Source organism: Fundulus heteroclitus, chromosome 2 (genome assembly GCF_011125445.2).
Source record: "Fundulus heteroclitus isolate FHET01 chromosome 2, MU-UCD_Fhet_4.1, whole genome shotgun sequence".
Taxonomy (NCBI): Eukaryota; Metazoa; Chordata; class Actinopteri; order Cyprinodontiformes; family Fundulidae; genus Fundulus; species Fundulus heteroclitus.
Window position 1 is genome coordinate 19,737,731 of NC_046362.1, and position 26,881 is coordinate 19,764,611.

Below are 26,881 nucleotides of genomic sequence, written 5' to 3' on the forward strand. Positions count from 1 at the left end.
CTGGACATGGATACATGCATTCCAAGAGGGATACTGGCTGTGAAGCTTTCATTTTTAACTTGGCCTTTTCATAGGTTGCTCTTAATCACGTTTTCTAAAAAAAAATTATGTAAATACTCCATACTTTTCCAGATTTTCTAGTTGTTCTGTGTTCACTTTAGAATGTAATTTATTAAAGTTCATTACAACATTTTGGCAAATATTTCTACAATGCAAATGCTTTAAATATGTATTCTGCAAAAACAAGGAATTGGAAGGAAGGAGGACCAAAGGAAGAAAGAAGGGTCAAAGGAGGGAAGTTAGGAAACCAGAGAAATAGTTAGGACATAAGAATTCCAATCAATTTCTTCATTTGTCCCCTGTGGGTAAAATTTCGTTTCAGAATGCAAGGCTATAAGGATGCAAGACATGAGGGATACCAGGAAGGAAAGAGGGACAGAAGGAAGGAAGGATTTGAACAAGTGAAGAAAGAGAGGAAGGACACATAATGGAGGTTGCAAACAAGGGCATAAGAAAGGAAGGACAGAGATACAGAAAGAAGGATGGGCACAACAGAGTAAGGAAGGAGGGCTTAATAAATATAGTAAGGAAGGACATAAGCAAAAAGGAACAAAGGAAACAAGAAAGCAAGGGAAGACATGATAGATACAAATTGACAGGAGGACACAAGGAAAGAAAATCAAGAACAAGAGAATAAAGTCTGGAAACATATATATTTTTTTACTCTTATTTACTTTTCCAGATCTGAAACATAAAATCAAAATCCATACATTTTGAAAATGCTTTTCCAGGAACACGGTTTAACATTATGGGGACCAAAAATGATGCAGCAGAGTGATTCACTAGTTGATTCACTTGGTGCACACTTCAATTTTCGTTCTGTACGCACTCTGTGCATACAAAATGACAAATAAAGTTGTCTAAGTCTAAAAAAAGCACGCGAGGGTTAGAAGGGCTGAGGTGTCCTGATCAGATGGACAAAACGACTTTTGTTTTGTTTCCCAGTGTGCAGAGGAACAAAACATCCCCTCCCCGTCTTTTCCCACTTTGAGTTCGGTGACAATCAGCTGTGACTCATGGAGATCATAAACAAAGAAAAGAGCTGCCTTTGATTTCGAGTCACTTCGTTTTAATTAGGTTTTGGAAAATGTGTCTCTAAAACTAATGATGCAGAAGTAACCGTAAACAAAAGGCTGTGTAATAGATTGGAAGTCTCTTTAATATACAGATGACTCACAGTTTCTGCCAAAAACAGAGGTGAAAATAGGATTTGCGCTCCTCTGATTACAGCACAAGGAAGCAGACTATGATTTGTTTGTTGAAAGTTGGGTGCTGCCCTTTAAAACGCCAAACCCCCCCACTCTGCAGATAAGGCTGATTGCAAAAAGGAGTGTGAGTATTTGTAGGGTTATGTTTCTATGCCTTTACAACAGTAAGTTTCTTCTATGCACACCATACTGGTGCCCAAAAGAACATTGCGGGAAAACAAAAGATAAGATAAACATCATGATTTACCCGTTCCCAAGAGAGTGAAAAGACTTACTTCTGCTTTTGCTATTTGGTTACGCCTAAATGTTTTAGGTCAAACTCATTATCAGAAAAGGAAAATTTGGAGTTATTACAAAATGCTGTACTCAAATGTTTTCATTTATTAAGGAGAGACGGAAAACCAACCTGTCCCTATGTGTAAAATAATAATCCTGCCTTTGGTGTACAAACGTGAACCATGTTTGATTTAACACACTTTTTTGGTTCAATCTCATTACAAACACCAAGGTCGGGTTATTGCTAAAAACCCGTAGAATCAAGAAATTTCTTAAAATCACACAACACGAAGTGGGTTAAAAGAAATGCATTTACATATATCAGTCTGGAAACCATGTTAACAAATAGATTATACAGAACCCGAAGTTCAATTCAATTTATATAGCGCCAATTCACAACACGTTATCTCCCGGCACTTTATGAAGTCAAATTCAATTAAATCCTACAGATAGATTGGTCAAAAAGTTTCCTATCCAAGGAAACCAAGTAGACTGCATCAAGCAGCATTCTCTCCTCCTGAGTGAATGCTGCGTAGAGCCACAGTGGACAGTTGTCTGAATTGTTGATGACTTTGCAGCAATCCCTCATACTGAGCATGCATGAAGCGACAGTGGAGAGGAAACCTCCCCTTTAACAGGGAGGAAAACCTCCAGTAGAACCAGGCTCTATGTGAACGGTCATCTGCCTCGACCGACTGGGAGTTGGAGAAGACAGAGCAGAGACACAAAAAAAACAAAAAAAAAACAATGAAGCACACATTGATCCAGGAATCCTTTCTTTGTTAAATGGTAATAGCGGATGATCTGCCCCCCTGGACCAGGTGTACATGAGGAGAATAAAGACGAAGAACAAAAAAGTTAAAATAACAACAATGCAAATTGGAGAACAGTAGGGCTCAGCAGTGTGAGAAAAATAAAGTTAAATTCCTTTTTTGTACCCACAAACTTGGTGAATAAAGTTTATTCTGATGACTCTGGGAATCCAGCAAACCACAATTAGAGGCAGTTTCTCTGCAAATGAAGCAAGCATGGGATAGTGGTGAACCTTCCCAGGAGATGATATACAAGAATAACAGAGGTTTAATGACTGGAATCACAGCAGAATCCAGAACATACAGTCCAGGACAGATTTTTCTAAACTCCGGTTAAGGTTACTGTCAATCGTTACAACAATAAACAAAACACAAAAATAGTCTACAAGCAGACGAGGCAACGTTTTAGAAAGGAGTTCATAACACTGCAGAAAAAGATCATCATGCCAACAGTCAGACATAACAAAGGAAGTCTGAAGGTCCTAAGCTGCTTTTTCAGCACCTGGATTACTGCCCTAAACAGATGGAACCATGAATTCAGCTCTCTAACGATGACAAACCCACAGGACTACATCCAGCCATCAGCTTCTGACCTAAACATCACAATATCAAGTTTTAAATACTTAAAAAAAAACATTCCATGAGATAGAAACAAACAAACAAAAAACAAATAAATAAATAAATAAAAAAATCTGCAAAATAAGTAAACTAAGATTCTTTCACAAAGAAAATGACTCATTACCAATAATCACAAACTGTTAATGTGCCAGATGATCAGTTATTGGGTTTATTGGTAGTATTTACTTTTAACATTGGACAATGTTGGTTTGCATAGCTTTATTCCCCTTGTAACCAGAAATCTTTATTTGAAAACAGCATTTTTTATTTACCCTGCTTATCTTTCACATTAAAAATGTCCTTTTGTTAGTGTAGTCAAACTTTGCTTTAATTCATTCATGTGCCCATACACTACACAATACTCTCGTTGGGTTTTATGTACATTTTAATACAGCTAGACAGATCAAAAGCATTGTGATCTGAGAAAAACTACAGTGAAACATCAAGATAAACATGATAAATCACTGATAAAAAAAAAAATCTAAGGTCAAATGATCCATCATTCATTTTGTCTTAAACGTGATTGCTTCCCTGAGTAGATAAAGTAAATTCTTGGTTTCCTCTTAGAGCTAAGGAGATTCGTCTTTGTCCTCGTCCTCTGGGCTCTCCAAGCGAGCGCTCAGGAGTTTGTGGGATGTTGTGTGTAAAACGGTGTGTGTCCGCAGCACCTTGTTCACTCGCAGTAGACTTGTGAGACACTGCAGCACAGCCAGTACCAGATGATACTTACAAGAGACAGATTCAAGGCCAAGGTCCAAAAGTGTTAATGCCGCGCTGTCCTTTCTACAAGAGCGTGCGCTTTGTTTACCGTCTTCAGGAGGACCGTCGGTCTGTCGGAGGCGTGCGCCGAGGATGTGGGACTGTTGGTGAGCTAAAGCCATGACCCTGGTTTGTGCCTGCAGGAAACGCTTTCGATTGTGAGAGTAAATCTGCCGAGGCACGCTCAGCAGGGCATTTGCCAAGATGTGGGAAACTGGAACAAATGCACTTGTGCTAACGTAAACCGAGCAGCTGCGGTCATATTGATGAAGCGCGTGGTGCAGCAGAAACTCAAATGTCCCACCTGCAGGTATTACGCAACCTGGCTCTATCACACACTTCTGATGGGGATGCATACTGCACGATGTGCATGCACTTTCACCGCTTATAGCGTCTGTAGGTAAAGACGTACATTTATCAGATATAAAGGTTTCCTTTACGTCAAGAGTGCTGATCTCAGTCTTGTCCACGGGCTCCCATGCTGTCAAAAGCATTCGAATCGCAGCTTGAAATGCACGCGCATACTGATCCGTTTGTCCTTCCCCTGGGGCACAGATCACCAGGCTACAGGGTTTTACTTTGAGCCTTTCCTCAGCATCCTGGAAGTCCAAATGAACATATCTGTTAAAAACAAAAAGACCCTTTTTTAATCAGAATGTTACACAGTATATCGCCTTAAAATATTATTCATAGACCTTGAGCTTTTGTCACATTTTACCTCGTTCCATCCACAAAATTTCAGTGTATGTCATTTAAAGGGTTAGACCAACACAACAAAAGTGTAGACAGAAAAGACTTGAGACCAGGGTGGAGGTTTAGCTTTCAGCGGTACTGACAGCCGGAACTTCAGTAGAAATGGTGTAAATCAAAGCTAATCTATGTGTTAAGATAGCACAGTCCAAGTCAAGACTAAAAATCCACTTGAGAATCTGTCAAGAGATCCACAAAACACTCTTCTGACTGGTTTTAGGCAAAGAAGAATGGGCAAAAATGTAGGTGTGCAGAGCTGGTGGAGACATACCCGGAAAAACATGCAACTTTATCTGCAGCGAAAAGTTGCTTTACAAAATATCGACCCAGAGGGTATGAGTACAAATGCAGAAAACACTCAAGACTTTTTTTAAAGTAATAATAATAATAATAAAAAGGAGTATACTTTTTCTTCTACTTCAACATTATGTGCTATATTGTGTCAGTCTATCACCTAAAGTATCAACAGAGTTATTTTGAGCTCTGTGGTTGTGGTTAAAGCCAATGTAAAATAAAGTTAAAAAAAACAGTTGCATTTATAGCTGCAATTGGGCGCTTTATAGTTAAAATACATGCACCTACCTGTGGGCTCCAAGTATTAATGGCTTACAGAAGGTGAGTGTAGCAATGTGCTCTGGATGAACGGCCCAGCTGTCTGGGACTGGCGTTACCCCACTTAGCTGGGCAAAGAGGGACATTTCTTCATCACTCACGCACTCCACAAGGCCCATCCCTGCCTGTGCTGCTAAAGCCAGGGCAGCAGAGGACTGTTTCAGTGCACACAGAAGGACAGAGACACCAAAACTCTGCAGGGTTGCAATTACGCTCTCCAGCGACCTCTCTGTCCAGGAACTAAAGTGCACGACGCTGGCGTCCTCTGTCACGCTCTCTTCGCCGCCCAGCTCAAGCACGTCTCCTGCGGCGAGCAACCGTGGCTGCAGGTATCCACTGAAGACCACGGCTTTGACCGGCCGCCGGTCCTGCTGCGGCCACGGCGTGGCAAAGTCTCTGTGAATCACCTGCCCCTCGATCAAACGCGAGGAGCCGGCAGGGAGGCCAGAAACTTGGGTGTGCAACGCCGGGAAGTTGTTGTCTATAAACCGGAAGGAGGATGAAGGTTGGCCAGTTTTTCCCAGCCAGCGACTGAGCAGTTCACACATGAGGTCGCGGAAAAACTCACAGTGCACATTACCGAGGCGTGTGTGAAAAAACGACAACAGGAGTGTCTGAAAACTCGGATCGGGTGGTGTTTTCGCCGTGATGTCGTCTAGTGACACATATGATCCATGCGGCAGCACGTTCAGCGCAATGAGCGCATCCAACTCGGTCAGTGCGAATTCCAGCAGTCTGTCAGCCAAGTGCCTGGCAGTGGCAGCCTCTGCTGCTGCTGCTGTGGAGTTATGAAGCCGAGAAATATGAGGCTCCTTAGCGGCTGTTGCGCGAATCATTCGCAGTAATGATGCCAACAGCAGAACAAAGGTCTTGGATCCGTCACCGGTCATTGTGCTGTGCTTCCAGACGCACTCCACCACCATCCTGACGGGACAAAAGCGAAGGAGATCACAGACGAACTGAAACGGAGAAAAGGTGCAGAACGCAACAATGGATGGCATTGGTTCTCACCTGGCCAGGGGATGCTCCAGATGCAGCGCGGTGAGGATGCGCTCTCCGCTGCGGCTCAACATCACCCGCCCCGTGTCTCGCGTGAACAGCACCTGTCCTCCTTCGGGTCCAAAACTGCGAAGGATGATAGACTCTAGAGCGGAGACTGACTGTAGGACGTGGTCCAGGTGGAGGCGCTCCATCTCCAAACTTTGGGGTGCGTTGCATTTACTGAAAACCGCAAAGAGGGGACGGTTTCATGTTTTTAGATCGTGGATTTGTTGAAATCACATTGGTCCCATTTGGGCAAGGCAAGACACGGGCTTTCCAGGAAGTCAACAGAAAGACATATAAAAAAAACATACATTTTTAAATTTTGCCTAAAAAGAAAGCACTTTTTAGCGTGACACGTAAAGAACACATCAAGAAGACTTTCAAAATCTCCTGCGCTGGGTACAGCACAGATCAAAACAGAGGAGATATATACAGCGAGCGAGGCCGAGCACGGTCTGCTGGACATGATTTCATTAAAAGGAGCCGGGACTTCCTCCCAGACAGCCGATCTGCCAGCTTTGTAAGGAAACTCGACAGCATTACTCTGGGAGGGGGGGAGTTGGATAACACCTTAGTGAGGCCGTAGTAGGACAAAACAGGATGAACGGGAAGATGTTATTTAGGGCAGGAGAGACTTAAGGTGTTAAAACATGAAAGCAACAACATTAAATCAGCATAAAAGTTGATGTTGCATTAGCCTCTTAAGCTGACAGAGTTAAAACTCAAAGCAAGAAACAGACTGGAATATAAATATGCATACACACATACATCCCTCCGCAGATTTTATGGTCCCCTGGTAAGGTATATTAAAAGCTTTACAATCAATGAGCTCTTAATTGCAGCAGCATTACCTCAGACTGACAAACCCTCTAATATGAGTCCATTCATTCAATCATTAACGTTAAATAAAGATTTCCTTTTAACTAAATCAACAGAGCCACAATTACTGGAACGACTCTATAAAATGAATGTGGGGAAGTAAAAAGAAAAAAAAAGAAAAAAGGTAATCACCAAACCTCACTGGCTGAGAGCTGCAGAATCCTCTTTCTGCATAAGATTATCGACCAATTTGGAGAGATCAGGCAATAAAACGTGTTGTTTTGCCCTGTGGGAGGAACTGGATTACCCAGAGAGAGCCGGTGCATGGACGGTACGCAGACAGACTCCAGTAAGGGTTCAAACCCAGCCATTCCTCGCTGCAAAGAAAGGATTCTGCCACTGTGCCGCTCAAAGGTGAACTTATGAAATGTAAAAACAAAATACATTATCAGTTCTTGGGAAATGCTCGTGTTGTACAGAATATGGATCGGAATAATTTAGAGCTATCTGGCCTTAATACAAAAGTAAAGAAAAAGTTTGGTACATTGATTCTGGTTGCTTTGTCACAGGTCTTAGCGTAGAGTCCAAACGTGTTGTCACGTGGGCAAGAATGGCCAAGTGAAAAGTACAAAATCATGTTATTTAAAAACAAAAAACTTTTGTAAAAACTGCTCAACAAACGTAAACACACACACACACACACACACACACACACATATACTGTATATATATATATATATATATATATATATATATATATATATATATATATATATATATATATATATATTTTATGATCTGTTTTCTTCTGCAATAAGAGTAAGACACTGGATAGATATAGTACTATACTATAACATTAAAGATCATGCAAAACTGTTTGGAAAGAATTATGCACTAACCAAAAAAAACACTTGTGCTGGGCGACAAAATTGGTAGTTCTTTAAATTTGTTCTGGGGGCCACACAAGATAATTCAAGGGGCTCCAAAATGACAGGAGGAGGGGGGGGGGGGGGGGCACTGCCAACCTTTGGACCCCCCCCCCCCCTCTGTCTTAAAGGGGATTTATCAGACAAAAATCTACTTTTTTATGCCTTAAATGCGTTTTTGTTGTGTATTGGCAGTCTCTATGAAGTGAAAAAAATAGAGATGTCCAGGTGCTTCATACATGCCCTTATATTCTATTTGGAGCATATTTTTCAAGCCTTTCAGTGTTTTTATTTTATTTTTTAAAAAACATACTCTATTACATTTTGTGGACAATTACGTCACAGTATTTGCTGCTAAACATGGTCATAGATAACCAGTTTTTTGAAACCTCAATTTGCTTTATATAACTCAAAATGCTTGGTTGTGGGTGTTGCAGCCCACTCAATTCATCACATGAGGGGCACAAGAGGCAATTGTGAGGCAACAATATAACGAGGAATTCAGACCAAAGCATTGCAGTTCCACTTTATACGGAACCTAACTGACTGATTTAAATGTGAAGAGGAAGGCATTAAAAGCATGTTACGTCCCCTTTAAGTCATCTCCAAGACGTCTAGAGCCAACGTCAAGTTGTATGATACCGGTGGATTACAGTCACTTTGATTTTGACAGAGGATGAACGTAGCTTTACACTTACAAACGCAATAACAACCACATTCTTCGACTTCAGCTTGTTCATAAATACAGAAAAGAACCCCCCACCAAAAAAATAATAATAATACATTTAATATTTCGATTTCAGGCCGATAAAACAAAACGGTGTTTGATGAACGTCAACAAAGGCACGACAAGGAACAGAAGACAGCAGCTTCATAGCGAGAGTTTGAGTAGCCTCCGCTGCTGCCTCGCAAATCATCAATACAGTGCGTAATTTAATGCAGTTTAGCTGGAAGGTTAAAACAACAAAAGACCCAACAGCTACACGGTAGCTTTCATTAGTTAGCTCGTCACATGTAGCAACAGAAAAGCGGCCGTATATTACACAAAACTACGGCGAGAAACGTGTACAAAACTTCATTCATATCAAAAACAGAGGAACAAAATTGAACCACAAACCCACCGCGTATTCCAGCAGGACAGCTTTCCCTGTTGCCTAGAAACAAGACTTCCTCTCTGATTGATAAAGCTTATCTCAGAGTAAATGGTTGCCATCTAGCGTCTTGATGAGGGAATTGCACGACTTTTTAAGTCCGTGCATAGTTTTAGTTTTTCTGATTTAAAATATAATGTAACGAACGTTTGACTGTATATGCTTGCAGTACACTTGGATCCAAGCATTGATACTGTTACATCTCTCTTGTTTATAGGAGCACAGCAGCAATTCATAGCACGGTAATTTGTTGTTTGACATTGTTGTTCAACGTATTAGTTGTCTGTATTCATTGAACTTCATGTAGACGTTTAATTTTTTTTTACTTTACAATTTCTTTCAAAAGTGGACAAACCCATGAACTTGTTTACATTTTACCATGTTGCAACAAACTTCATTTTTTTTTTTTTTTTTTTTTGGAGGGGGGTGGACTTGTGTGACTGAGTAACATAAAGTAGGGTGTAAATATTTGGGATAGAGGAAAATTGTGCATGGTTTTCAAAATGTTTTGCAACTCAAATGCGAAAGATATGTTGTGCATCTGTTAACCTGATACTGATTAAATCCAGCGTAATCAATTGCTTTCAAAAGTCACCTAATTCATCTGCCTAGTCTGGTTAGGCTTGTCTGCCTCACCCGCTACTACTCATCCTCTTCACAATAAACCTTTTAAACGTAACTCTGTGTACGGCTGAATATCTGGTTCACCAGCAGTAACTGTTACAGTGGTATTGCATTTTCTTTCCTTCCCTACCAAAAAAGTGAAAAAAATTATATATTTTATGCAAAGTAAACTTTTCATAAATCTTTTATTTTAAATTCTAGATCTTTCACCAAAGATATTGTCCTAATTCAGATATCTTAGAGCATAAGAACAAGTAATTTTTTCAGTTTTTATTTTTAGATATTTTGCCTTATCCCCTTTTTTGAGTAAAAGAGACAAATAAATATCAAATTGTACTTCCAAATGCCTGTTTTTCCTAGCTTTTAAAATGTAGATTGGGTTATCCATTCTAGGTTTTTAGAAAATGTGGTAAAAGATGGTGTATGTTTTCTATACTGGGTAGTTCGGCCCACCCCGACCTGTCTTCTCCCCTCTGTATCTTCTATACAGTAACACAAGAATGTCAAGGTGAACTGCACAGAGCAGGAACTCGATCGCTATGTTACCGCAGGAACCGCATCCCAAGCTTCTAAATCAGGCTACATCGTCTATACATAGACGATATGAGACAGTTCTGCAGCTTCTGTTAGATATATACATTAACACACACACACACACACACACATTAACAGCTGTCCACTATGAATGTAAATGCCCTCTACTGCTGAACTCTCAGTATGCTAACGAGCTTTAAAAAGCCATGTCACTACAATAATGAATATGCATCAGAGGCCCGGTGAGGGTGACCTGCGGGGATGGGACAAGAGGTCTCGAGAGGTGGGGCATCAGGAATGAAGACCACAGCTCTCACGAGACCTGATTGGACAGAAAGATAACACATTCATCCCTATAGAAAATCTCAGAACCACACACAAGCACACAAATAAACACACACCCTCAACCCCATCTTGCTCCACCCTCCCAGTTTTTTTTTTTTCTTCTTCTTGATCCAGCTTCACACACCTGCTCTGCTCCGCTTGATGTCTGAAGACTGGTGAGATGTAAAAAACTACCGGGCAGCGAACTGATCCATACGTCGGCGTTTTTTCCTTTTGCTTCTCTAGTTCCTTCATCGTTTCTCTTCCTCTTCTTCGAATCTTGAAGGAAGAGAAAAATCTGCCACCGGGACATCTTTTTAACAGGTATGCATGTATTTATTTGTTTCTATGTCATTAGAAAAGACATTGTAACTGTGTTTGCAGGAAAATTCATAGATGTAAAATTAGTTTTAAAAAAAATGCAGTAATCAGATCTCGGCATGTGTCGTCCAAAAAATTAGAATGACTTTAAAAAAAAATAATAAGTTCAGATTTAAACCTATAATTTTAAGATTAACTTTTTGTTTTGTTACAGTGTGTTCATTGTGTTTCACAACAATGAAGTGGAAGTGCAGTTAATTCAAGCATATAAAAAGTTTTAACTAACAATTCATTCTTATGCAGAAATTGCAGTGTACATTCCATCATTGTAAAAAAAACAAATAGAGTTCAGCATCACAACCGACTCCGTTAGATATGGGTAGCATTTACCGTCCCTCATCACAGCTTTAAAGCCCTAAAAACCTTTTAAAGTGAGGCATAAACTGAGATCGGTGTCTGCAAGGATGTGCTGATTCAGCCTCAGATACTCAATACCTGTGATGTCTGCAGAATCGACAATAACAACCCAAAACATTTCCTGCGCTCCGGAGTCAAGTTTTGGCATCATTTATTGCGCGGGCGTGACCTTGGCACATCATTCTGACCTCTGGCAGCGGAGTGTGGAACAACGAAGATCCACACGTGGCGGTTTACACGCTCCCCCCCCCCCCCCCCCCCCCCCCCAGCCCCTCACCCATACTCCTTTGACAGCATTTCAGCAGCTTTGGCAAAGGCAGCAGCTTTCATATCCTGTGTTCAAGTGTTTTTGCGATGCCAGCAGAAACAGGAGAAGTTATTTGACACTGATGTACATACTCCATTTATAAGCACATTATTGCCTCAAATATTTTGATCAACAGACTATTAGGAGGCTTTATGCAGTCAGCGCTCGAGGGCTCTTCAAATTACATCAAATAAAACTGCACACTTTATGAGATTTCAAGCTGTGGCTGTGTCTGTTACGCTGATGTCGGAGAGTTGTGCTGAACCTCTTTTTGCTCTGTTTCCATCTCTTTTTTTTTCTCCCAGCTAAATCCCTGATCTGTCGCCGCGACCGAGAATGAGCCGTCGAGCCGCACCGAGTACATCGTTCAGCCCCACCGAGATCCCACATGCAGCAACCACGCAAGGCCAAAACCAAACTGGAAGTGCCAACAGGTTTATGAATGAACTACGGAGCATCCACAGTGAGTTGGACACAGAATGGGTTTTGAATGAATCGGTGGCCTATTTCAAAACTACTGTTGTATGTCAGGGCTTGTTGGGGGGAAAAAAAAGATGAGTTGAGATGGTTGCTTTTGCTCCCCCAGTGTGGCATTTAATTTAAAATGCACATACAGGGCCAGGTTAAAGAGGGATGTGGATCCCTGGGCTGAAGACATTTTGGGTAGATGCATGCTGAAGGGGCAAGGAATGGGTGATATGTAAAAGTGGAACCTTAAGAAAACTATTTTTAAGCATGCAAAAGACAATAGACTGATATTCATATACACTGTAGGTTTAATGCTTGCTATAGGCCCTTTCTATGAGAATAGAGAGTGTTCAGAAATAACACTTATCTGTCTTTTCTAAAAAAAAATTCTTATTAATATGTTTCCAGAAAGAAAAATGACCCCCAACTGTAACTTTGCCATGCCTTTTAATGACAATGTAAATCATTGTACATATAATCACACCAAAAGCAACTCTGATGTACTTGGTGTCCAGACTCGGGTCAGAGGTGCTGCTGTGATGTGATTCTTTTCAAAAAGCTTGATGATGATGAATTAAGCTAAACCCAGGTAGTTTCAGCACCGGACCCTTTTGCCTGTGCAAAACACCAGCTTGTTTGATGGTTTGATGCGATAATCAATCGACTGACACGTCGGGCCAATTACATCTGGCCCTATTTGTGCATGTACTGCCATTCTTTTCCAGGAGCTCGTTTGCAGTCATTTAACCAATTATTAACAGATAAAGGAGACAGTAAAAAATGAGCCGCTCTGATATCTTAGGCAGCGTTTGCTATAGTGAAAAGATTGAGGGAGCCTGAGGGAGCCTCGTAGTGTAAAGGCGAATACTGGAAACCCCTGTTTTGATGCTCGTGACCTTCAAGCCTAGAGGCTGCACAGCATGAGAAAACATTATGCCACCGTGATCGATACAGACACTTGAGGCTAGGCGTACCTTGGAGACCCATTATCAATTGATAGTGTTTACTGCTTCATCCAGAAATGTCAGCCTTGTTGTATAAAAACAAAGCCATGTTTAATTGCTGTTTAGAAACATTCTAAAGTTTTTTTGGGGGTCCTGAAAGATGTAGAGAAGGCTTATTTATTTAGCAGGACTTTTATTAAAGGTTTTAGTAAGAAAGGACTAACGCTTGTTTTGCAGACCTGAAAACGGCGTACAAAGAGAAGTGCTTGCAGATGAAAACAAAAAAGGACAAACCTAATGATAAATACAATAAAAAAATATGATAATAAAATATTTTGTTCTGCAATAAGTGACACAGATTTTGCTTGTGAAACTGCAAATATCAACTGTGCCCGTTAACAAACTCAATAAAAGAAAAAAAAATCACATTGTACATCTGTTCAGTGGGGGAAAAAGTTACAATCACTTTAATATAAGTATGACTACAGCGTTTTTAAGCCAGACATTTTTGTTTTAAGTTGGTCAGTGTGTCAAGTCAAGGAACATTTAATAGGAAATACCAGATTTCCTGTTTCTTTGAGGTAGAAAATTATGTAACACACTTCAGTTTCTCTTAAGCACTCTTCAAAATGAAAAAGACAGCCAAACTTGCTATTCAAATAAGGCTAATGTTTTGCTCTTCTTTATATGTTGGGAATTTTTTTAATTAATTAATTAAATTAATTTTACCAGGCGAGCCAATAAATGTGGAGACGCTGCAAAATAAATTAGCAAAAACAAGAAAAAGGTAACCTTACCAAAACTGTACCAAATGCATTATAATGCTCTCCCGTGTATTTTATGCTTATTTTACAGAACCATCCTGGGCTGCAGCTGCCCTTTGCATCGTCAGCTTGTGCATGGCCCTGTCGTTCGTTCTTTGCATCTGGAAGAAGTGCTTGACAAAAAAGGACAAGGACAAAGAAAAAGACAAGAAAAGGGGAAAAGAGAAAAGCAAAGGAGGTTTTGACACTGAAATGGATGGGGGTCACGATGAGGTAAGCTGCCGCACAGACGCACATGCACAACAGACGCATTCGCGGACAGAGTCACCCCCTGCAAACACGTTGTCCTTGTAATGTATCACAGTCCTGACGTCTGGGTCACCCAGGACGAGTAAAACTGTCAGTGCACTCTAAGACTAATGGACATGCCGCTCATCGCTCATGTTAAATTAAAAGCTAAGGTGAGGCGATAAAAGTTGTTTTGAAGCAGATGCCTGTCTCGTCTGAACAACAGATCTCTACTGGTATTTAGGTTGCTGCAGAAATATAGCAACCAACTTTCTCCTCACCGCAATAAAGGAAAAGCATGTTTTAAAGGCCTTTTCAGCACTCGCTTTGGGACCATGTCTGTCTGCAGCCCCTAAAAGAGGAAACAGACAAAGAAACAGTGCTTTCAAAACGTGAGCCCAAAGAGCACGAGAAGCTCGGCCGACTTCACTTCACGTTAGACTACAACTTTGCGGAAAACACGGTGAGTTCCTGCAGCTCCTGGGTATTTTTTTAGCCCCCGTCTGCCAACTGTTTATTAGCTATGTCTTTTTTACTGTTGCTCTCCTCTGTGATCACCCCTCCAGCTGGTGGTCGGCATCCTGCAGGCTTCAGAGCTTCCTGCGATGGATGTGGGAGGCAGTTCAGACCCTTATGTGAAACTCTACCTGCTCCCAGACAAGAAGAAGAAGTTTGAAACCAAAGTCCACAGGAAGACACTGGAACCGAACTTCAATGAGACCTTTACATTTAAGGTAAAACGAACAATAGAATGGGAAGCCTATTATAAGAATCAGCTTGTAAATAATAACGCCAAATTATTTGGCCTTAAACATATTTTGCTTTTTGTACTTTTTTTTGGCCAAACTTAATTTTTCAGATCATCTAACAAATGTTGATATCAGGCACAGATGTAAATACAAGTAAATACAAAATGCAACTTTTAAATAAGGTTTTCAATGAAGGAATCAAGCCTTTACCAACCAACCTGACCCTATGTGACTCGCTATTTGGCCCTTAAACCTAGTAACTAGTCGTGTTCCCTTATCTCCTATTTTCTCAAAAGGAGTCAATAAAATGCTTTTGGAAATTGTTAGATCAGTTTTAGTGTTTAACTCTCCCACAATGCCATTTTAGCCCAGTCTCTTTCTTACTGTTGTTAATGTTAATGGCCCCTGTTGGCGGTTGGACACCCGTCACAAACTGAATACTTCTTTCAAAGGAAATGACTCTCAAAACAGAAACTATACTTTAATACTTTTAATCTAGTCAAGCCAGAGAAGTTGTTTTACAGATATCAGCTGAGGCCCTCGCATGTTGTCTGTAGAAGACGTGTCGCCACTGGGAGTTATCGGTCAGACTGAGAAATGGCAAAGACTCCAAGGCTAATCCACGTGTACATGATACCCCGAGATAACTGACCATTTGTTTATGCATGCCACATCTGTGACATTCGCAGTGTCTGTGAATTATCTGTTATTTTGCCAATAACTGCTTTCAACAGATCCGGCAACTTGTAGTTTCATATAACGCTTAAACACTGTTGAATGGTGAACATTGAGCTTTAGATTTTGTTTGGTTTTATAGTAATGAAAAACAAGTTAATCTAATCATAATATAGTTCTAAAGCAACAGATGATGAGCTTTATCAGAAATGCAAGAAAAGTAAAAAAATAAATACCAGAGTAAATGTTGCACAATTATTAATATGGCATACTCAGGTTAAAAAGATTAAATATTCAAGTAAAACAGAACAAAATGAGGAAAATACCATCTATTTACAAAACGATGAAAGAAAATGTGCAATATGCATGATGGTACAGCAACATCTCAGAATAAATAGAGAGACAGTGTAAACGATTTATGATCAGATCGGAACCAGTGCAACCATTAGCATTTGGAAAAAGTTTAAGTCTGTTGTGAGCAGCAGAGATTATAAAGTCTTCTAAGTCTTCTAAGAGCCTTCTTGTAAAGAGCATTCTGTACTTCAGACCAGCCTGTTAGAGACACGTAATCCAGTATCCACTGGGACAGGCGATGGTCCACTCCTGACCGCTGCAGCTTGTCCTTCAGGAGTCTTGGTTGCATGCCATTGTAAACACTGGAGAAATCAAAGAACCTGATTCTCATGGTGCTCCCAGGATTCTCCAGGTGGGCCAGAGCTCTGTGTAGCAGGTAGATGATGGTTGATATTAGAGGTGGGCCATATAGAAAAAAAGCATATAGATATAACTGAAATCATATTGATCTATATCGATGATTATCAAAAAATTCAAAACATATATTTAAGTGCAGCCCTGGCTGTTTCATGCTGTTGCTTAATGACCTATTTTTAGATAAAGAACACTGAATTCAAACTCAACCCTTTATTCAACCAACTTTTTACCAAAACCGAAAGTCTTAAAAAAAAAAAAAAGAACACAGCTTCCTGGTTCTGTGTTTGTGATTGGTTGGGAGGATGTAATGACTATAGTATTAACCTACAGCATAGGCTAAAATGCAAAAGGAAGGAAGACTTTTTATTGACCCCTTGTTTTTCCTGTTGAACCACACTTCTATCGATCGGTATATATTGTTATTGAACAGCCTCACTAATGTCAGTGACATTGTTTCTCGTCTGTTCTTGGATTTCTTTAGATAAGGGCATGATGTGTTGCTTTTTTATATATATATACTTTCAGCTTCTGTTAAAGTAGTTTCCTAACTGTAGAGCTCTGATAGTAATCAAGCCTTGGTGTGGCTTGGGTAATTGAACTCATTGTTCCAAAAATGTGGTTAATTACAGTTAATTCACGATTTAACAAGGGTTGAAATAACTTTTTCACATAAAGCCAAGTTTTCTTGGATAGCTTTGTTTCCCCCTATAACAAATGGAATGAAAAATATATCTTATATTTACTCAGATGATCTTTCTTTAATATTTGTTTAATAATCTGAAACATGTAAGTGCAACCAAAAAGCAACAACAAAAGAAAGGGGGTGATTACTATTTCACAGCCCTGTAACAGTCTATGAGTTTTTGTTCTTTTCTAAAGGTACCATACACAGACCTGGGCGGAAAGACACTTGTGATGACGGTGTACGACTTCGACCGGTTCTCAAAGCACGACGCGATCGGGGCAATAAAGATACCGATGAGCAGTATGGACTTCAGCCAATCTCTGGAGGAGTGGAGAGATCTGCAGAAGGCTGAGAAGGAGGAGGTGGGAGGATAGTTTTAAAGAGAGAGAGAGAGAACTTAAAAATGATTTATAACAAAGACCATGGGTTTTCAAAACTGATATCAGTTGGGGAAAAAACTCTCTCGGTAAAAATGTTGTCCGATACTTAGAAACAAGTAGAAATTTTATTATTTCAGATAATTTACTATGCTACTACTATGCTGTTACTATGCAGAAACTTTGTGTGACCATTTTATTAAAATGACATGACTTTGCTAAACATTATTCCAACATAGTCTTCATGTTTGTGTATCAGAGCGAGCGGCTTGGAGACATATGTTTGTCCTTGAGGTTTGTACCGACTGCAGGGAAGCTGACAGTGGTTGTCCTGGAAGCCAAGAACCTGAAGAAAATGGATGTGGGCGGATTATCCGGTGAGCCAAACAGCAAATTCACAGAATGCAGAGTTTCCATTTCAAAATTCCCCCACTTTTCCAGATTAAATTAGCTTGATCCATCGCCCAGATCTTTATGAAATTAATGATTTTTGAACAATAAACCTTTACCTGGTTGGCTTTTCCCCCCTAAAATCATAAATTACACAAATTCGATCCTATATTCTATCTCAGGGATATGGTAAAGAGTTTATTTTATTTTATTCATGACATCTGGACAAAATTAAATCTACCAGAATCCATCATATTTAGAAAAATATACAACTAGCAGTTAACCACTAATTCTTTCAATCGCAGTTTATAATCCATGATACCTCTGTTTCACAAAAGAATCTCAAAAATAGGAAGTTCAGCGTTATGTTTGATATCCAATCCCTGTTCAAAGTTGTTTTGACCAATTTAAAGCCCAGAAATAAAATAATGTCATGGCCAAGAAGTTATGAAATTACTTTCTGTTAATAAATGTGTGTTTATTTACTAATAACTCAAAAGAAATATAATCTATGGTTGTGATGTGTCAAAACAGAAATGTCATTATCAAAAAATAAATCAAAGTAATTGTTTAGAAATTCAGATTTTATGTTTTGCACATTGGAATAAGGAAAAATAATGCCTAAAAACACTTTATCATACTTATCCAGACTTGTGAGATGATAAAATGAAATCGCTTTCATTTCCAGACTTTTTAAAGACTTCATAGGAACCCTGAGGTCATCTTAAATCCCTTTGACCATAATACTTGAAAGTTTTAAGTAGCTGATCTGGGTTCAGTTCATTTCATTTGGGCCTTAAGTAGCTGATCTGGGTCAGTTCATTTCATTTGGGCCTTAAATAGGGAAACACAGCCACTAAAGTTACTTTCATTGATAGAGTTACAGCGCTGGTGCCAATCTTTTGGTCTGCTGCTTTCACATAAAACAACCCTGTTCTCTCTTTTCAGACCCATACGTGAAGATCCACTTAATGCAGAACGGCAAAAGACTGAAGAAAAAGAAAACTACTATCAAGAAAAACACTTTGAATCCTTACTACAATGAGTCATTCAGCTTTGAAGTGCCATCTGAACAAATAGAGGTATGCCAAATAGGTACCAGGGCATACACACACACACCTACGACTATGCCCATTTATATTAATATTTTTGCGTGTGTTTTCTTTGCAGAAGGTGCAATTAGTTGTAACTGTGCTGGACTATGATAAGATTGGGAAGAACGATGCCATTGGGAAGTTGCTGCTGGGGGGTAACAGCACTGGGACTGAGCTGCGTCACTGGTCGGACATGCTGGAAAACCCACGGCGCCCAATAGCCCAGTGGCACAGCCTCAAAACAGAGGATGAAGTCAACCCTTTCATTTCTAAAAAGAAATAAACCAGTGTGGGGGAAAAAAATCAAATATTTACTTTATAGCTTATTTACTATTTTTCCTTCAATTCCATATGCAAATGTTTAGCTATATTGACAATGTAAATATTTTTAACCAACATTTTATGTTACTGTATCTTTTTCTCCAAGTTACTTTACTATACTTCATCTTAAACCTTATTTGAAACTACATAACTATGTAACGTGCAATAAACACAAATTATTACTTATCATGGCCCATCTGTTCTGTTAACACAGGGGTCACCAACATGGTGCCCTCAAGCCTATTTAAAAAATAGCACAACCCTCCAGTGAGCTGCATCTAAAATGTTGTTTTATCAAGTTGCTGTTCCTTTTTAATCATTCTTGTACTTGCATAGATTTAAAATGATAAATGCATTAAAAACATGTTCACATTGCATAAAGTTAAGGTGAGTTCTGACTCTTCTAGCTCATGGGTCAGTACAGGTAGCCCTTCGTATGAAACAGTACCAACGAAGTAGCTCTCAACTTCTAAAAGGTTGGTGACCCAACCTGTGTTAACATTTCACTCACAAACACAATTCACCAGCAGAGGGAGACAAATCAAAGTACTTCAAAGATTGGCGTTATTTCCTCATGCTGCTTCGCAGAATTAAGGAGAGTTGGTGCAACAACAGTGTTATTAAACATACTAGAAAAGTAATTATTTTCCATATATTTATGAACTCATAAATGCCTTACCCATATTTTGAATAATTGTATTACTTTATTACTTATATAAACTTTCAGCACTCTGTAAAGTCCATCAGATTAGTAAACAGACTACAACACTGAAATTGTGAGTTACATACACTATTTTACTTTCAATGTAATTTTTTTAAATACTTTTGACATATATTACAATTTCATAAACAGCCTCTCAAAGCAAACATTTAGGTCAAATTATTTTGTATAGGTTGTGATGCATACAATGTAATGCATTTTACGATCAATGTCGATACTAGATTTAGATCTCAATAAATGTTTCTGTTCACATCGCATAAAAAGTAACCAACAAAACAGGTACAAATGATCTGAAAACACACAGCTATCCAAAACCTATAAGCTTTTAATCCAAGAAAAGAGACAAGAATTAAAAACTCATAAATGGCCTAAATTCTTACCTTGCCGCTATTAAATCAAGCATGCCTCTCATAGAGCAACATGATTTTTGCCATGCCACACTGCACCGATGCAGTAAAGCAGTCATTCGTGCAAAAGGAGCCTTTCCACGTGCATAGCATGCACAGAACATTGAGAAAATGTATTGATTTTGTAAAATATTCTAATCATCCAGAAAACTGAATGTTGGGTTTTTATTGGCTGTGAGGTGTGACAAAATCCAAAAATAATATCCATCTGCATGCAACGAATCTGCATTGTTTCACATCTTGTATTAAAATAAATATTTTGAAAATAAACTTTTCAGTAGGGATGCAAGATATATCAATATTAACATTGGTATCTGCCAATGTTTTTATTTTTTTTTTTAACATATATCGGTTCAATAAGTAAAACTGAGCCGAGATTAACTACCGAGGTTTATTTCCTTCAAGTTGCTCTTTGTGCCAGTGTTTTCAGGACGTTTTTTTTTTTTTGGGGGGGGGGGGGGGGGTGTCATGAGACAGTGATAATAATGCATTGCAGCCAGGGTTGTGTTTCTTTTCTTTTTTTAAAATAAAGCAGAGATGCAATGTCAGCCAGCAGTGGGGTCATTTTTCATGGTGTCAGAAAAAGACATGAAAAGCAACATGTAACCCACATTCAAAAATTCAGTTAGCATAATTTTCACTGGTACAAAATAGTGCAAAATTTGATCTTCCCAAAACGTTAATTTGTATATATATATATATATATATATATATATATATATATATATATATATATATATATATATATATATATATATATGCCTAATTTTTCAGATCGGTGAAACCCTACTTTTCAGTAATACCCAAATGCTTTAGATGACCCGGTACAAGGATGAACAGAATCTATATAAACCTGCAGCTCAAGTAACAAGTGAAGTTAAACTAAGGGGGTTGGATACTTTACTGAAAATGTGTTGTACAACATACCAGCTCTTATGGTCTAATAAAATATTAGATCTATTCATATTCTGCCCAGGAGCGGAAAACAGCTGCTCTGTTGGTGTTTTGCTCAAGCTCAGAGTATCACCAACAGGCTTTTATTCCAAACTAAATAACAGTAAGAGGAGACAGACCTGTGGGCTCAGACCGGGGCTGCTGGTGTAACAGAGAGCTCTCTGCTGGCTCACCTGCGCACACAGGTGTGGACAAACCACTCGTCATCTTCCTCAGGGGGGGACGCCGCCTCCTCCAGGTGGCTTTACAGTTGCGACAAGGCTCCATCCCGCTTCCTTCTCCCAGATAATCCACCATCCTTCCCTCTCGGGACAGCTGAGATGCCCCGTTAACGTTTCGCTGGAACTTCCTTTCGGACTCTGAGATGAACGTGAAGTGGACAGTGAAACGATTTCTTCTTCTATCGTTTTCAGTCTCCCACTTGCTGTTTCCTGAGGGTAAGTCAGATTTCTGCTTGTCAACAACCAGGAATAGAGAGTTAACAATTATGTCCAACTCCATTTGAGGTGTAGCCTTTTTTTATGCAATTAGGCCTCAGCATCTTTTAAGGTTTACAGCTAGGCTACATTAATTTAACACCGTAGGGTAATATATTTTCTACTTTAACATGAAAAAATTAAATTTAGATTTATCTTCTCAGAGGTATCATGGATTATAAAGAACCACCAATCATTAGAAACTGCTCCCCCGACCTTCTTGCTGCTGTTGTTTTCTGACTTTCACAGTTAAGTCCAAACTGTCCATGCCCCTTGCAGATTTAAAGGTTTAAAGTTATTTTCATTCAACCAAGAGTTTTGTTAATGATAGGAATTACTGAAGACATCTACCAAAAGGTAGGATCATGCACAAGGGATATCTTTTAGAAAAAAAAAACAGAAAATTTCGTCATCTTTATTTACAATTTGTTGTAAATTCCATGTCAAAAATGACTTATACAATTCCCAATAATGAATGGAAAAGCATCCATTGACATTACAACAACCAAGTCCTTCTTTAATTTTCACAATTGCTTTTAAGCTTCTGGCACGTCTCCATTTTTGTTTTCATTGATCCCTTATAATTATTATTATTTCCAAGTTTAGGAAGTTGGAAGGCCTCCTTGCCATCACCCTAATCGTTTGCTCCCTCCACAGGTTTTCTATAAATTAGGACAGCTGCTGGGGCACCCCCAAAACTTTACTATTACTTCCTGTTAGATAGGATCTATCGATTAAATTAAAAATATTACTTATCTGAGAGAGATAGTTAGAATTCTTTCCTTAACTGTAAAATGTTAACAATTGAATTGTCCTGAACATTTTTCGCATTTTATCAGCAACCGCATCTTTTTATGGCCTAAAACTCTAACCCTGATGCTGTGACATTTTATTCAGGAGGTCAGAGCCGGCTTTCAGTGGCAGATGGAAGATCACAGAGGTAAATGAAAGAAGAAATGTGAAAAGTTTTTTTTTCCCCCTCGTGAACCATTCCCATCCAAAGTCATAAGATGACCATGCTAAACGTACGCTCTCAATCTAGACAATGTGTGTGACGGAGACTGATTGAATGTGAACTTAAACTTTTTGTGTGCGAGGCTTTAGTGAGACGCAGTTTGGAGTCCGGACTCAAGTGGCGTAAAGTGCACTTAAGTCTCCCCTCTGACTGTTTCTTCCCACTAATGTGCGTGTTTGTGTGTGCGCAGGAGGGCTAATGCACTTCGGAGGAAACGGGATCTCCTTGGGGAGGAGGTTTGTACACTACACCTAAGAGAACCAGAGGAGGTCAGGGCACCCACATGCGCACACCACCTCATCCGGCACAAAGCCGTCTTTGTAACCGACGAGACACGGTCGCGAACACGAACACATTTCACCCACTCACTCCTGATGCGACTTCTAACTTACAGCAGCAGGTACACAACTGATGCAGCACTGAGTCAGTAAGGCTGATAGATCTTTAGAACTACTGCGGGGAACTGATCTAAGTGTCTGTTGTGGGCGTTACGTGTTTTTTTTTTTCCCCCTTTATTTCAAGACATATAGGCCATTGCTGTCAGAAAGTTCACTGTCACGCAACGTTTTGCACAACTACACGACCAGAGACGAATCTTCGGGTAAATACGATCCAGAAAATCACTCCGTGGTTTACAAAACACGAAAGCTTGTAAGGGGGAGGATTTAAACTTGTCTGTCTGTCTCAGAATATTGTGGCTGTCTTAATGGAGGTTGGTGTCAGGAGGACGGCGTGTGTGACTGTTCCCAGTTTCAGGCATTGGGAGACCGCTGCCAGATCAGTAAGTCGTTTCCTCACGTCCTCATGTCTTCCTTTTAGCCTTTTGTGTCGGCTCATGTTTATCTCTGCCGTGCAAGTAACGAACCTCCGGACGCTCTGTGGGCCAAAATGAGACTCTTTGGCTATTAAACGAACATTAATGACCTGAAGACACAACAGTTTTAATCAGCAAATCTTTCTTAGTGTTCTGGTCCCCTTATCTGTTGACACAAATCTGAACCAAACACACCCAGCCACACTGACACGCACAAACAGATGTGACCATCAGGTATGGAGCTTAGTCCTTAAGCCAAGGTCTGTGGCAGAGTTTCTAGTTTTTACTGCAGAGTTTTTACCTCAGAGCTCTATCCGGATAGTCGAGGTTGTAAATACTTTTCCTTCTTCAAAGCACTAAATTCCGAAAACAAATTGTTTCTAGTTGAGTTCTCTAAAAGGTGTCCTTCCATCCATCCATGCATTGAGATTTAAAGCCTCGCAATTTACAAACCAAATGTCTGCCAAGAACTTCTACTCATGTCTCACAATCGTGTACATGAGTATGGGAGAATATGGAGAATTGACATGAAAAATTATTGGAGAAATTATTTAGTGTTAAAACCTGTTAGAAATAAAATGTTTCTCCTGTGACCCATGAGGGGACATACAGGTTTTTTTTTTGTTTTCATTTAAATATAAGTCTCTCTATATCAAGCTACAAAACAGAAAACATGTTCAGGAAACTTTTCTGATCGAGACACCGACGAGTGCATGAAATGCCACACACTGATAAAATTACAGGATGTGATTCCCTGTAGTCGCCACCCATGCTCTCAGATTTTGGGAAGGGTCTCGAGCAGCATCTTGGCAACGCTAGCAGTGGGGATTTTCCAGAGACAAAGGGCTTTTAGAAAATTCAGGTATTCATTTTCAACTGATAAGTTTAATTAAATACAACACGATGAAAGATATGAAGATGATAACTGAGATCAGATGATATGTTTGCCCTCTCAGTTTAGTTAAAAAAAACAAAGAAAACCTCCTTATGATAAGACTTACTTCTAAATTAATTAAACTTTTCATCTTGCTAGTACCTAACCAGGGCCAGGATAGAGACGGGATCTGCAGGTCGTGGGGTCAGCACCACTTTGAAACATTTGATGGAATCTACTTCTACTTCCCTGGAACCTGCTCTTATATTCTGGCTCAGGACTGCCACTCAGCTACACCAGAGTACACAGTGTGGGTAAGGCCATGGATTTGTATTACCCAGCATCTTATTTTGCTTTGGCTATTGAATAAAAATCCTATATGGTGTATAAGATTTTAATAGAAAAAAACGACGACCCATCCTTTTGTTAGCAGTGCATCTCAATTAATAGTAAAGTTGTTGAAAATTGAATGCATATCAGTGATTCACTTCAAAAACGTAATACCTGGATTCATGAAACACACAATTATATATGTCCAGCATTTATTTCAGTTAATTTTGATGAACACCAAATTCCCAAAGGAGAATTTGGTGTTCATCCTACCATGAAGATTCATTTGGTGTTCATATGAAGCATTCCCAAATAGGAATGCTACATAAGACTATTTTTTTAATGTAGACATGTTGTTATGGCCTTTTAAATGACTACTGACTTTACAGTTGTGCAGTAGAGTCACTGACTCTGTCCACAGGGTCAGAAGGTAGTAGCTAAAGCTGCTGGCTGTTGACAGACTACTGTATCCCAGTATGTTAAATGAGAGCTATGTGGAAGGAAAAAAAAAACCTGCAGCAGGAAGAGGGGCACACGAAACAAAAAAAAACACTGCCTTGAGTGGACTGTGTCCAGTTGAGTCCAGCTAAAAGTTTGGGGGAATTTCACAAAGTGTGTTCTTCTGTCGGGCTCATAGCCTCACTGCTCACCAGGCAGAGACGTAGCCAAGGCATCGGCTTTAAGTGTCACATTCTAGAGACAATATCCGAAATCTAACCTGGACCAAAGAGAAAAGTGGACCGGACTGTTGCTCAAGGGTCTAAAAATGTCTTTTTAGGTGACAGTATGTTTTCCATTTAGTTTAAAAATCAAGGTGCCATAATCTGGAGGTTCTGGTGTAACTGCTGTTGCACCAACTCTCCTTGCCTAATTTTGCATAGAATCCAAACTGACTGAGCTTCAGACTCAATGCTTGTACTGCCAGCGATCATATGAGGAGACGTGCCATCTACTTTGTCTTCTCAGTTTGTTTTATCAAATCATCTCCATAGAGCATGCCCACCAGGACGCTCTATGGAGATGCTTGTATCATTTTCCAGCGGGTCTTGTCACCTGCCGACACTCCTGAAAGTACCAATATCTATAAATATATAGCCATTAAATCTAATATTTAATGGCTATGGTATCACCGTGCTCAGCCAGTAAAATCTCCTCACCTAAAGTCCCCGATTGAGTCTGACCATTATTGTCTAGAGCAAGGGTTCCCAAATTTTCCAGCCCCCGACCCCCAAAATAACGGTGCCAGAGGCCGGTAACTCCCTTTTAGTTGGCGGTGAGGGGGTGGGGGTTCGTATTTTACTTGGAAATTGTGAGATTAAAGTCATGATAATACAAGAATAAAGTTGCATTGTTATAAGAACTCTTACAAAAAAGCACATCAGCAGCAAGTCAACTCGCAACCCCCAAGAGGTGTCTTGCGACCCCCCCGGAGGGGGGGGTCCCGACCCCCTCTTTGGGAACCCCTGGTCTAAACCCCCGGTGTCCTGCAACTTTTAGATGCGTCTCTGCTTCAATGTACCTACCTCTAATATGAGCTCATTAGCAGAGCTCTGCAGAGCTGGACTGCATGCTGCCAGTGAGCAGTTTAGCCATTTGATTCAGGTGTGGGAGGACAAGGGGCATCTAAACGTTGCAGCACACCGGCCTTCGAATATTTCAGTTTGAGACCCCTGGTCTGAAGAAAGATGGGAGAGACTAGAGCAAACAATGCAGAAGAGCTTAGGGGCCACAATTAAAGCGTCCTTGGATTTGTTTCACACCTCAGCAGAGCCTCAGACTGATCGCCTCCATGTCACGTCAAATTTATCCAGCATTGAGTGGATATACTGTTCTGAATGTAGGCATATGTTTCTGACTTTCTTTGCTGACATTTGTTTATTAAAAATCAGTTTATATTGATCTTTTATATTTTTATAGGAATGTGATTTTTTTGTGTGTTTTTTTATTACATGTAAGACATAATCATCAAATTAATCTATTACAACATAATCGTCACATGGATATTATTAGAGTTTTGCCTTTCTGTTTGCCTACACAAAAAGACATTTCCTTTTTGGTGATGATCAATGCAGTGTGACGCACCTGGGCTGTCCTTTTGTCTTTCCGGTTTTCTCAGATTCACAACAGCAGAACGTGCGAGGGGAGCGTGTACTCGTGTCCGAGAGCTGTCAGCCTGTTCTTCCCGAACGAGGAGGAGATCCATATCTCTGGGTATCAGGTCCACCAGGGAGGTCGAAGGTGCGAGGGAAGCAAAGCGACCTA

General features: G+C 39.9%; 3 protein-coding genes across 3 annotated transcripts in view; 2 read left to right on the top strand and 1 right to left on the bottom strand.

Moving 5' to 3' along the window:
- Positions 1 to 3,027: 3,027 nt before the first annotated feature.
- Positions 3,028 to 9,265, bottom strand: bbs10 (Bardet-Biedl syndrome 10). Its single transcript, XM_012873706.3, has 4 exons — positions 9,006 to 9,265; positions 6,107 to 6,316; positions 5,066 to 6,019; positions 3,028 to 4,354 (listed from the first exon to the last, which is right to left on the bottom strand). Exons 1-4 carry the CDS (start codon positions 9,095 to 9,097, stop codon positions 3,544 to 3,546), a joined length of 2,067 nt encoding a protein of 688 aa, XP_012729160.2. The 5' UTR covers positions 9,098 to 9,265; the 3' UTR covers positions 3,028 to 3,543.
- A 1,349-nt stretch (positions 9,266 to 10,614) lies between these two features.
- syt1b (synaptotagmin Ib) lies at positions 10,615 to 19,286 on the top strand. Its single transcript, XM_012873715.3, has 9 exons — positions 10,615 to 10,841; positions 11,868 to 12,025; positions 13,830 to 14,011; positions 14,376 to 14,489; positions 14,593 to 14,760; positions 17,041 to 17,208; positions 17,483 to 17,600; positions 18,562 to 18,695; positions 18,784 to 19,286. The coding sequence occupies exons 2-9, from the start codon at positions 11,899 to 11,901 to the stop codon at positions 18,988 to 18,990; spliced, it is 1,218 nt and encodes a 405-aa protein (XP_012729169.1). The 5' UTR covers positions 10,615 to 10,841; positions 11,868 to 11,898; the 3' UTR covers positions 18,991 to 19,286.
- A 1,834-nt stretch (positions 19,287 to 21,120) lies between these two features.
- otogl (otogelin-like) overlaps positions 21,121 to 26,881 on the top strand; it is a 46,518-nt gene continuing 40,757 nt past the window's right edge. The window contains exons 1-7 of the mRNA XM_012873716.3: positions 21,121 to 21,547; positions 22,484 to 22,526; positions 22,792 to 22,837; positions 23,124 to 23,202; positions 23,290 to 23,382; positions 24,449 to 24,603; positions 26,736 to 26,857. Of these exons, the coding sequence (XP_012729170.2) occupies positions 21,475 to 21,547; positions 22,484 to 22,526; positions 22,792 to 22,837; positions 23,124 to 23,202; positions 23,290 to 23,382; positions 24,449 to 24,603; positions 26,736 to 26,857 (611 nt within the window). The 5' untranslated portion in view covers positions 21,121 to 21,474. The remainder of the gene's footprint in view (positions 21,548 to 22,483; positions 22,527 to 22,791; positions 22,838 to 23,123; positions 23,203 to 23,289; positions 23,383 to 24,448; positions 24,604 to 26,735; positions 26,858 to 26,881) is intronic.